At 35.3% G+C, this 12,554-nt stretch overlaps 1 protein-coding gene across 5 annotated transcripts in view; it reads left to right on the plus strand.

Annotated features, from left to right (window-relative positions):
* ZNF292 (zinc finger protein 292) overlaps positions 1-12,554 on the plus strand; it is an 81,384-nt gene that overhangs the window by 58,742 nt on the left and 10,088 nt on the right. For 4 of the 5 annotated variants that reach the window (XM_040983734.1, XM_040983735.1, XM_040983737.1 and 1 more), the window contains 2 exons: positions 5,214-5,350; positions 7,582-7,723. In XM_040983734.1, the coding sequence (XP_040839668.1) occupies positions 5,214-5,350; positions 7,582-7,723 (279 nt within the window). Of the gene's footprint in view, positions 1-5,213; positions 5,351-7,581; positions 7,724-12,554 lie in introns of those variants that run through there. The other variant, XM_040983738.1, reaches the window with a different exon arrangement.

Consider the following 12,554-nt stretch of genomic DNA (forward strand, 5'->3'; position numbering starts at 1 on the left):
GGTGCAGAGTCCCAAGGCTTTGGGCTGTCCTTAAGTGCTTTCCCAGGCCACAAGCAGGGAGCTGGATGGGAAGTGGAGCTGCTGGGATTAAAACCAGCGCCCATATGGGATCCCAGTGCGTTCAAGGCAAGGTCTTTAGCCACTAGGCCACACCGCTGGGCCCAATAAGTGACATTTTTATTAAGTGGTGAATGCTTTGTTGGTGTGAAAGGTTGAATTATGTAACCATATACGATGTGCTCTAAAAAAGCAAACTTTTTAGTAGGAAGCTGTAAGAGTTGGGTTTTGGGTAGCCTAAAGTGCTTTGTGGTTTAGTTATAGAGTTAAGCAGTAATGGCCCAGCCAGCTCTGGAAGACTTCAGGATAATTTTCTTTGAGAACCCTGGTTGACTCAAGTATCATATGAAATAAGTTTTGTTCCTGTTAATCAGATGAAATGAAGACTATGTATGTTTTTAGTCAGGTTTCATTAAAATTTGTGTATATTCTGTCCCAATGGTTAAAAATAATAATAATAAATTACAAGGCACAATACAGGTTTTGATTATGTGTTAAGTCTGTCTATTCCTTGCCAAGAAGTCACTTTTTTGCTTAGAGATTGTATTTGGTTACTCTTCTGCTTCTGTAACATTTTAGAAACTTCCTTCATTGTTTCCTCTGAGGTGGGATTATCATCAAGGTCTGTTGTTTTCTGCCACAGAGAAAAGGAATTCGGGTCATTTGCAGCCTTTGCACTGTTACCTGCTTCAGGAGAGTGTTCTCATTCCTACACTCCCATAACTCCTTCATTTACTTTACTTTTGTTTAGTTGTAAGAATTTGAGAAGTTTTTCTCATCTATCCATACAGGAGTAGGGAGCAGTTTTTGTACCAAAGACCATTCGGATATTTATTATATCATTTGTGAGCCATATAAAATTATCAATTTAAAAATTATCTTGTTGGGCCCGGCGCGGTGGCGCAAGTGGTTAAAGGTCCTCGCCTTGCACGCCCGGGATCCCATATGGGCGCCGGTTCGTGTCCCGGCAGCCCTGCTTCCCTTCCAGCTCCCTGCCTGTGGCCCAGGAAAGCAGTCGAGGACGGCCCAAAGCTTTGGGACCCTGCACCCGCGTGGGAGACCCGGAAGAGGCTCCTGGCTTCGGATTGGCATAGCATCAGCCGTTGCGCTCACTTGGGGAGTGAATCATGGGACGGAAGATCTTCCTCTCTGTCTCTCCTCTCTGTATATCCGCCTTTCCAATAAAAAAATAATTTAAAAAAATTATCTTGCTATAGATTTGATGAGTTCGGAAATTCGGAATCCCACCTACAATTACCTCATCAGGGCCAGACCAAATGATTTCCTGAGCAGAAGAAAACCTGTAGGCCATTAAGTGAGGATGATGAGAATAGACTTCGTAGAAGCAATCAGTCACAGCCTAGATAGATGGTCCTTCCAAGAAATGCCTTGCCTGTTTAAGCCCGTGGAAAGGGGTTGACTATTTCTCAGTATAAATTCAATTTGATGGAAATCAGAGCTCATTTTTAGGTGACAGAGGAATGGAGCTGGGAAAGGGAAGTATTTATTTAGATTCCCTGGGAAAGAAGGATATTTGGTCTTGATTCTGGTATTGGTAATAAGGATGTAGTTTTCAGAACAGGTACTGCTGTTGGTTTTATTTTCAATTTCCAAATTTAAAAAATAGAACTTCCTATCCTTTCTCTCTATAATCATCATTTCCCGATTTAGCATTCCCCTTGACACATATACTTTCTGTATATGCATATATTTTAATGTATATATTCAAATTTTGAAATATTCTGGCTGCCATTCACTTACCACATCCACCCGTTGCTGGCGTTTTTTATTATTCCGTATGTCAGCCTCATTTTTTTTCACTACATAGCCGTAGTATAGATTTGTATTTATCTTTAAGCAGACTAGTGGCTCTTAGATTGTGGTCTGTACATACATCTTTGCATCTTTATAGGGAGTGTGCTGAGAGGGAGTAATTTTCTGAAAGTGGAATTGATGAATCATGAAAAGTATACATTTTAATTTGATTAATAGAGCCAAACTATAATCAGATAAGATTATAGCAATTTATCCTCCCTAAAGTGTTATATGAAATTTCTTCTTTCCTAAGGTCAAGGATAATTGGTCTTTTAAATATTTGTTAATCTGTGATTTAAAAAAATAGCATATATAGTTTAATGCTTTTATATTTTCTTAGTTGTGATAAACTTTCCATTTAAGTGCTTTTCTATATGGAAAGCAGTAATATTTTGATAAGCCAATAAAATGTTCTTGAAAGTGTTTCTGAAATGTGATTTCAGCCCATATGTTTTGAATGTACTGTTGATAACTGTTGATAATTATACAGTTGATAACTGAACTGTTGATAATTGTACAGTTGATAACAGTACATAAAAAATATTTTTGAATATTGGGATAGAGAGTAATATTAAAACAAAGATTACTTACATTTCTGAAATGTATTTTATGCCTTACAGAGGCAGAATATTTAATAGATCATCTTAATTAACTCGTTTATTCAGACTTGTACATTTTCTGATACTTAAATTTTTGTTGGTTCTTTGAAGTGAGAAAATAGTCCGCAGAAATATTAATAATTTCTGATTCGTACAGTTTCTGATTTCAAGATTTGTCTATTAATGGCTATATTTTCGCAATTTCAGTTCTTCCATTTGTAAGTTTAAATGTTTCAATTTTCCTTCCCTTGTCTTTAACTAAATATCATTTAATTCCAGGTCAGAGTCTTTGTTAGTTTAAATACTTAAATAAATCAAGTCATTTGTTTTATTTATATTTCAAATACTGGCTATTATTCAAAATAAGTGTACCCACCCATAAATATTTATAATACCTAAACATCTCTCAATAGGTGTTGCTATAAGATATTACTGCATTAATAAATCAATGACTATTTTTGTAAAAGGTGCCAGATAATTGAAAAATATTTTATAATATTACCTTTCACAGCTAACAAGAAATTAGCAAAAATAATTAAAATTGTTTGCTTTCTTAGAGTAATTTAATAAACTGGATGGACCCCAATAACAATAATTTCAGGAAGAGCCTAACTTTTTTTTTAAGTTATTTTATTCATAGAAGAGTAAGCAAATTTCACAATGAAGTTTTAGGAGAATAGTGATACTTCTCGGCTACTCTTCCTCCAGACTACATTCCGTCTTAGTGACAGTTCTTGGAAATGAAGAGTTCCAAGTGTAACATAAAGTTATTTAATAATACACCTAAAAAATTGTTTTGTTATGTTGAATATACCAGATGGTGTTACTGGAATATTTGTGTGTATATATGAATGTATGTATATATATTCATATAAATATGTATTCATAAATACAGGTAATTATACATATATACAAACATTATTAAAGATTAAGAATAAACTAATGAGGATCATGTCATTAAAAACAAATTTCTTTCCTTAAAGTTACATAATGTACACATTTCCTTCCATGTAAGCATTCATGAATAATAGCTTAGATATTGGAAAAATGGCAAAAATTGTTCAGATTTAAAGTGGACTTTTCAACTGAGTATTTATTAATCCTGAACATGTAAATATTGATATTTAGCAATGCAGGGCCTCAATATACTTGTGCATGTAAAATTCTGTAAAGACCATAGGCTATGAAGCCAAAACTGCATTGAAATCTTAATTCCGGGTAACTTAATTTGCTTGAGCCTTTTTTTTTAAGTGGCAACATTATACAACTTGAAAATTTTGCAGCTGCCTTCCTGTGTCAAATTGTAGTCAAAACACAGGTCCACTAAAGTTATTATATCAGATTATCATGAGATTATGTAAAGTATATATGAAACATAATGAATTTTATGTTTATTCTTGGGTCTCACTATCAAGATATCTCATGTATACAAAGGTATACCAAAGTAAAAAAAACAATGGAATTCAGAATGATTACAGCTAACCTGTAGTAGTATTTGTTAGGAAAGTTACGGATTAGCAGTGCTGCTATTCATGAAGAAACTGGCACTATTTCTTTTCTTTTTTTTAAAGATTTATTTATTTTTATTAGTCAGATATACAGAGAGGAGTAGAGACAGAAGAACATGTTCTGTCTGCTGATTCTCTCCCCAAGTGGCCACAACGACTGGAGCTGAACCAGTCTGAAGTCAGGAGCCCAGAACTTCTCCGGGTCTCCAAGGCAGGTGCAGGGTCCCAAGGCTTTGGACCATCCTCGATTGCTTTCCCAGTCCACAAGCAGGGAGCTGGATGGGAAGCAGGGCTCCAGGAACACAAACCGGTGCCCATGTGGGATCCCGCCACATGCTAGGCAAGGACTTGAGCCACCAGGCCACCATGCCAGGCCCTTTATTTCTTTTACATTATCACCTTATAAAAAAATTAAAAATAAAACCCAGAAGCTTCATGGATTTTCTGTATGACTGTTATGGTAATTGTCAAAGTTAACACAACATTTTAGTAAAAGATAATGTGATCAAACAGTGTCAGCCTTTGCTCTTAGTCAAATATGGTTTGTGACTTATTACTTATCCTTGTAAAGATTATAGGTCAATTTTGTTTGTGGAAGTAAAGTTTTAATTTTTAAAGAATAAATAATAATACAAATGGATCATTAAGTGTAACAAATTACTTTAGCTAATTTATGCATATGGGTGCGTGATTTTTCTCAGCCTTTAAGATAGAATAAATTTACATGAAAAGTGAAGTAGGGATATTGGTAGAAAGTTGAGATTAACTTAACATTTTTAAAACGCGTTTAGCTACTTAGATGTTTCCCATTGTATTTTCTTTACTCAGGTGAAATGACAGTCTATTATTGTTGCATGCAATAAAATTTTCTGTGTTTTTCCACTGATTCTAATGTGTATTCAGTCAAGGAATGGGGTTGGGAATTTTAAGTATTGTAAATTTTTGTTTTAGTTTCATGAATCTGATTGGATAGCTAGAGAATGTTACAATTGACATTACTTATATGAATCATTTTATTTACATATAAATAAGTATATCTTCTTAAAAATTATTCTTGGTTTCTCAGTATCCCCAGGATTACTATAGTAATTTTACTGGCTGTGAAAAAAATATTTTTTGAACTGCAGACCAGCCTTTTTCTCAGTAATAACAAATTATGATTTAAAATTGTTTAAGCTAGTGATAGTGATGAAAGTTTATGAAACCATTTTGTGGCATGCTTCTTTTTCTTTAGATTTCAGAGGTTGATTGCAAAGATGCACTAGAAATGATCTGTAACTTAGAATCTGAAGGCGATGAGAAAAGTGCTCTTGTATTATGCACTGCATTTTTATCCCGTCAGCTCCAACAAGGAGATATGTATTGTGCATGGTAAGTTTCTTTTCCTTTTTGAAGAAAATTTTGTTAAATAATACAGAATAAGCTGTGAGAATTCAGAGGGACACTTTAAAGAAATCTTTTTAAGTCCTTAACAAAGACAAAAAGTTTATTTTTACATATGTGATATACAACTGATTGTTAAGCAATTGATATATTAAATCAAAACCTTTTTAGTTTTGAGGGATACATACTTGTTTAGCAAGCACCAAAAATGATCATCTTGTGAGGAAACTTTTAAATGTTGGAAGATTAAAGAGAGGTTTGTCCAGTCTAAGTCCACCGTAAAAATATTTTCATAAATAAGCAACCAGTAATTCTATATGCATATTTTTCCAAAGCATATTTTTGTGCTTTTAGCTACTTAACTAGATGCTATTACTTATCTGTATAAAGCTCATTTTCTATCTTTAATAAATCCCTCCATTTCACTAACTTCTTCAGTTTACTCCCTTCAATGCATGTTTCTTTATATGGTACACTTCCAAGTAGGCAAAGGCTGCTATTATAGAATTCTTTGGAAGGATACAATTAACAGGGATGTTGACTTCCATTAGATGAAAAAACTCAAGATCAACCATCTTAAATTAATGTTAACTAAGATGGAAAACTTCTGGTGGATTGACAGCCTTGTTTTTGTTTAAATATCAGTGTTTTATTATTGTAATGGGAACACAAAAATTTGTTGTATACCATTTTGCCATCTAATAATATTTACTGAGAGATACATGACACACAAATGAATATAGAAGATGGAAGGAAATAAATGGTTTATAATTAGAAATTGAAGTTCATAATTATCAAGATCTTTGAGCAGTTGAGCTTTGTTATGAAGGAAAATTTGCATATGCCATACAAGACTATAGATTTTTAAAAAGGCAGTTGGCTTGTGGTGGAAGAATTAGTAAGGTGTATATAACAAGGATAAATAAGTTTTCTAGGCATAATAGAGTATGAAAATCAGTGATAACTTAAAATCAGTGTGCTACATTGCTTTCAAAGAATCACATCCTGAAACTTTTTAATGAACTAGGAAGAAAGATAATCATTTTTTTCATGTCTGGGTGTGGGTCATTTACAGGATATGTGCTGAGAAAAGCATGAGAAATATACATCATTAGGTATTCCATTGTGTGTGAACATGTTAGAGCGTACTTACAGAAACTAAAACTGCCTCAGTGTATAATAAGAGCTCATCATCATGTATTTGGCCTGCCACGATGCAGTGCATGATGATATTGGCTTACAGCGTCTAAAGAGATCCAAGTAGAGAGAATAGAATGTTAATCAACAAATATGTGAAAGTCATCAGCAGTGGACAGAAAGAATTTGAAGTTCTCAATATACAGGGGTTGTCAGAAAATTCATGGAAAAATGCATATGTAGAAAAGCTGTTGCTTGAATTTCATTTTTGCACAAAAGTTAAATTTTTAGTTCCATTTTCCATGAATTCCTGAAGTGCTGTCATACAGGTTCAGTATTCAATAAGACAGCAAATATTCAAGGGCATAGTGAACAGGGCAGAACACCTGGAGGAGAAAGCTGAGGAAATAATCCTAGAAACGGACCTGTGTTGAGGGAACACCTGATGGAAACAACAGAAGTGAGGATGAAGACTTTTATGGAAATTAATCACGAGGATTAAAGAGAGAAAGAATGATAAGAGGAAAAAATACATTAATAGGATTATTTTCTATGAAAATATATTGTTGCATTTTTAATAAATTTCAGGGCTTTTGAAGTGTTCTTTTATTTAAGTGTACTACAAATTCATTTCTTCTGGTTCTGTGTTATTCATGGTTCTTTTTTATTTAATAACCATATTTTCTCCATTTTAAATCTAATTTGGAAACTAAAACATTGCTTCTTAAAGATCATTATACCATCTATGTATTTTTAATATATACATGTTTTATACTTTCTTAGTACACACACGTGGTTCAAAAATCACCATTTGTATAACTTGCTTAAGCTTGCTAGGTAGTTTCTTATTAAAAAGTAGTGCTACTCTATCCAGCATTGAAAATATTAATAAAATTTTAAGTGATGTCCTGATTTGATTTGGTTATTAGAAAATCAGGCTCTGTTATCTGACCTTTAAACTTATTCCACATGTAGAGTTAGAATCAAAACCAATTTTAATTTCAGATGCAATGACTGGACTGGACTGTTGTCCATGATAATTACATTACTGCTCCAACTTATCTTTTAAACTTTTTTTTTAGGGAACTCACTCTGTTTTGGAGTAAATTACAGCAAAGGGTAGAACCATCCATACAAGTATACCTAGAGAGGTGTCGTCAACTTTCTTTGTTAACGAAGACGGTATATCACATTTTCTTTCTGATTAAGGTTATTAATTCAGAGGTAAGAATAATCTAGATATCTTTGTAAAATTTTACAATGTATAAATTATCTTTAACAAAAGATATTTTGGCACCTCTTTTAGTGATTTCTATGACTGTTAGTCCCTTAAGACATTAGATACAGAGGAAATTTAAGAAAGAAATTACTTTTAGCCAGAAGAAAACTAATATATATAATACTTAACATTTGTCGTCCTTCAATTTTTGCTCTTAGCCATTTGACTAATTCGTCTCTGAAAATTTAGAAGGTATTAAGAATGTGAGATTAAATTCTACTCCTGGCAATAAGGCAGATTACATTCTTTTGAAAAAACTTCTGCTGTAAAATATCCACAAATATTTGACAAGCTGAAACGCATCATTGTTCCTTGAGCTAGTACTGGATATTATACAGCATGTTGTGAATTGGAAGTTACTTCTAGCTTCTTAAATAGTTCAAGAAGTTTTTTTTTGTTTGTAATCTTTGTTTGTTTTATTTGAAAGAGTTACAAAGAGAGAGAATTCATCTACTGGTTCACTCCCCAAATGGCTACAACAGCTAGAGCTAAGCTAACACAAAGCAGGGAACAGGGAGTCTCTTCCAGTTGTCCCATGTGGGTGCTGGGGCCAAGGATTTTGGTAATTCTCCACTATTCTTCCAGATCGTAAGCAGGGAACTGGATTGGACGTGGGGTAGCCAGTACTCAAAAATAGGGCCCATATGTGATGCCAGTGCCACTGCTATACCTCATGCCAGTCCCAGTTCAAGTTTTAATACACACACAGGGACAGGATGTAGCTGTCCAAATTGGAGATAAGAGCTTGAGCCCTTTCAAGTTGGGACTTAAATCTGAGCCTTTGCACCCCACTCTACTCCCACCACCAAATTTGTAAAGCTATGCAGTCTAACACAAATGGATTATAGCAAACCTCTCATATATCTAATTAGACTCTGGGTAGAGGAGGAAAGCTTTTCCTCTGAAAAGTTAGTTCTATAAGTGTGCTTCATAAAGGTACAAAGGCTAGGTATATTCTAGCTCTGTAATTCAGAAATCCTGATGCCATGATGCCAAGCAAGTAATATTTAAGAAAGGGTGGATTCCTGGCCTGGAAATACAGGCTATCTACAGAAGCAAATATACAACTGTTTTTGAGAGACATTGTTCATTTAGGATTTTTGTTGATAGACCCCATTGTTCAATATGAGTTCACCACCAATATTTACAACATATGAAGCATTTGTAACAGAAAAAAACAATAAGATTAAACATGCTAAGATACAGTGATGAATGATACATATTTGAAGTCATATTTGAGTTAGTCATCAAGATTTATGAAAAAAATTCAACCATCTGGCCTGAGTGAATTTCAGTAGATAATAGTAGGATTAGTTGTATACTACTTCAAATAAAATAATTAGAGAAAGGAAGTTTTCTGAGGAGTGGTGAAGATGCCACCTGGGATGCCTGCACTCAGAGTACCTGAGTTGGAGTTCTGATTCTAACTAATACAGCTATATGTGGGGGTGGGCAGCAAGTGATGGCTCAGTTAGTTGTGTCCGTCCCATCCACCTGGGAGACTGAATTTGAGTCCCTGCCTCCTGGCTATTGCAGGCATTTGAATGTAAACCAGCAGATGGGAGTCTCTCTCTCTCTCTCTCTCTGCCTCTCCCTTGCTTCTTCCCTTTCTCCCTTGCCCTCTCTCTCTCTTTTTACCTCTCTCCCTCCCTCCCTGTCTCTTCACCTTTCAGTTAGATAAAAATAAAGTTGTGTGCACTTAAAATTTTTTAATTTGCAAAATATGCATATAAAACATAAATAGAAATTAAAGTGTGAGAAAAACTTATCAGAATGACCAGTTTTCAAAATCAAAGTACCTTTCAAAATCAAAAAAATAGAAATACAATTTAAAATGGAAACAGACTATAGATTAAACTGAAGAAGGATACACACAGAATGCAGATGTGCTTTCATAAATCTGAAAGCAAATTTCACAAAGTTACTGTTTTTCGTGTAGGAATGCTATTGATTTTTTGTTTGTTTGTTTTATCTATTTTTATTGTAAAGGCAGATTTACAGAGAAGGAAAAACAGAAAGATCTGTCTACTGGTTTACTCCTGAAGTAGCCACAACACCCAGAGCTGACCCCATCCCAAAGCCAGGAGCTTCTTCCAGGTCTCCCACATGGGTGCAGGGTCCCAAGGCTTTGGGTCATCCTTGACTGCTTTCCCAGGCTACAAACAGGGAGCTGGATTGAAAGTGGAGCGGTTGGAACATGAACCAATGCCCATATTGGATCCTGGCACATGTAAGGGAAGGATTTAGCCACTTGCCATCACACTGGGCCCTGTTGGTTTCTATTTAACTGTACATAGAAAGAAACTTCCAAATGTGTTGTCATTGCAACATAATCTTTCTGTTCTTAAAGATTGATTCCTTTACTTGAAAGACAGGGTTATAAAGTTCAAAGGCTAGGCCCAGCACAATGGCTCAACTGGCCAATCCTCCACCTCCAAGTGCTGGGATGCTTTCTATTCCTATTCCCTGACACTCTCCTATTCTCATTAAAAATTTTTTGAAAACCTACAGTTGTATCAGTAAGTCTTAGCTGTATATTTTTCTTTCCTGAAATAACTTGGCATGAACTTTTTGGGTAAAGAACAAGAATGAATCAGCTTTCGTTTATCAGCCTTCTTAACTCATCCCAATTTTTTTTTCTTATTTTACACCTTGTAGTTCTATAGTTAAAAAACAATAGACTGAGAAGGACAGTTTCTTGGGAAATTACTGTGCAAATTTTAAAATGTAGATTTTGTCACTGTTTAATAGCCACACAAACAAGGCATAAAGTTTGACTTGGCTTCTAGTCACCTGATAACCATAAACTCTTAATTTTTTTTTAATAATTATTTTGTTTATTTATTTGAAAGAGTTACAAAAGAATAAACATTCGGGTTTAGGCCTGGCCAAAGGTAGAAGCCAAGAATTCCCACCAGGTCTTCCATATGCATGATTGAGGCCCAACTGCCTGGGCTGTATCTGCTGCCTCCCATGAGCATTAACAGGAGGAAGATGATTCAGAAGAAAAGTACCAAGGACTCAAACTGGCAGTCTTGATAAGAGATGCCAATAACCCAAGCTTCAGTTTAATCTACTGTGCCACAATGTCCGCTTCTAGTTTTTACTTTTTAATCATAGATGAGTCAAAGGAGGTTAGGTAAAAGTGACCATCTGCCTTTAGCCATACTGCTGATAGACCATAGTGAAGGGAAAACTTGGACAAAAACTGCACTGTCCATTATGAAAGTTACATCATCTTTAATATTTTTTGAAGTATTTATTTATTTGGAAGGTAGAGTCATCCCACATCCACTGATTCACTTGCCAGGTGCCCACAGCAGCTAGGGTTGGGCAAGGTTGAAGCTGGTAGCCTAAAACTATCTGTGTCCTCTATGTGATTCATGGGGCTCTGCCCCTGAACTACTATCTTAGGCTCCCAAAGTATATTTTCTGCAAGCTGGAATGGGCACTAGATTCAAAACATGGACCTAGGCATCTTATATGGGATGCAGCTGTGCCAGCAGATACCATAAAGCTGTACTAAGTGCCTGCCGTGTTAGGCACATTTTTGGTGCTTGATAGCACCATGTGGCTGGTGATACCCTGTTGAATTGAACTATGATGCCTCTCATCATAAGCAATTTTACTAGGCACAGTTCTTTTCTATAGACTGGTTTAAAACAGAACTATCTTAGAGAAATTTAGAGTCTAGTTTTTGTTTTAATGTATGAGTCAGGAATTCCATCTAGGACTTCAACATGGATTCCTGGGATCCGTCTACTTGAGCCTTTTACCTCCCAAAATCTACATTAATAGGAAACGAATTGAGAGCAGAGCTACAAGACTTGTTCCCAGGCACTCCAGTATGGAAGGTGGGCATCCCAGCCAGTGGCCTAACCACAAGACTGTAAGCCTATTCCAAGGCCAGCCTCTTGACATGGATAGTATACAACATGACTATTGTTCTTTATTGCTAAAATTTTATTTCCAACTACATGGAATTTTTTTCCTTTTTTTTTCTTAGTTTAGGAAGTTGACCAGATTTTCTCTTAAACCTGAAATCACAGAATATTATTAAGACTGAAGAGACTTTAAACTCTAGTGACTAGATTCTAGTGGAAGTCTCTTGAGTGATTTGGTTTAGCTAATAACCCTCTAAACTCCAGGAGTTGTTAAAGGCTATCATATAGTCAGTCACATAAAAATTTTAAAATAAGTGCTTCCTTCTTAAATTCTCTTTTTTAGATTTATTTTTACTCTAAAGGTAGATACACAGAGTGAAGAACAAACAGAAAGATCTTCCATGTGCAGTATACTCCTCAAGTGGCCACAATGGCCACAGCTGAACCCATCTAATGCCAAGAGCCAGGAGCTTGTTCCAAGTCTCCCATGTGGATGCCGCTTCCCAGGGCTTTGGGCCATCCTTTACTGTTTTCCCAGGGCACAACTAGGGAGCTGGGTGGAAGGTAGAGCAACTAAAACAAGAGTGCATCCATATGGAATCCCAGCACATGTGAGGCAAGGATTTACCCACTGAGCCATCATACCAAGATGTAAATTCTGAAGTCTGCAAAATACATGGAGCATTGAAATGGATAAATCTTTTTATCAGCGAAATACACACTTTTAGACCTCTTGAAGAGATATATAGCTCTGCCCTTAAGAATTTTACAGTCTGTTGATAATACACAAATATTTGGAGTATAAAGTGATCCATTGTATTATTACCTTAGTGTGTTGAGACTCGTTAGAGAACATATTTGCTTAAGTACAATATAAGGCAGTTCTAAATGG

Source organism: Ochotona curzoniae, unplaced genomic scaffold (genome assembly GCF_017591425.1).
Source record: "Ochotona curzoniae isolate NIBS_2020 unplaced genomic scaffold, NIBS_Ocur_1.0 contig_3819, whole genome shotgun sequence".
Lineage (NCBI taxonomy): Eukaryota > Metazoa > Chordata > Mammalia > Lagomorpha > Ochotonidae > Ochotona > Ochotona curzoniae.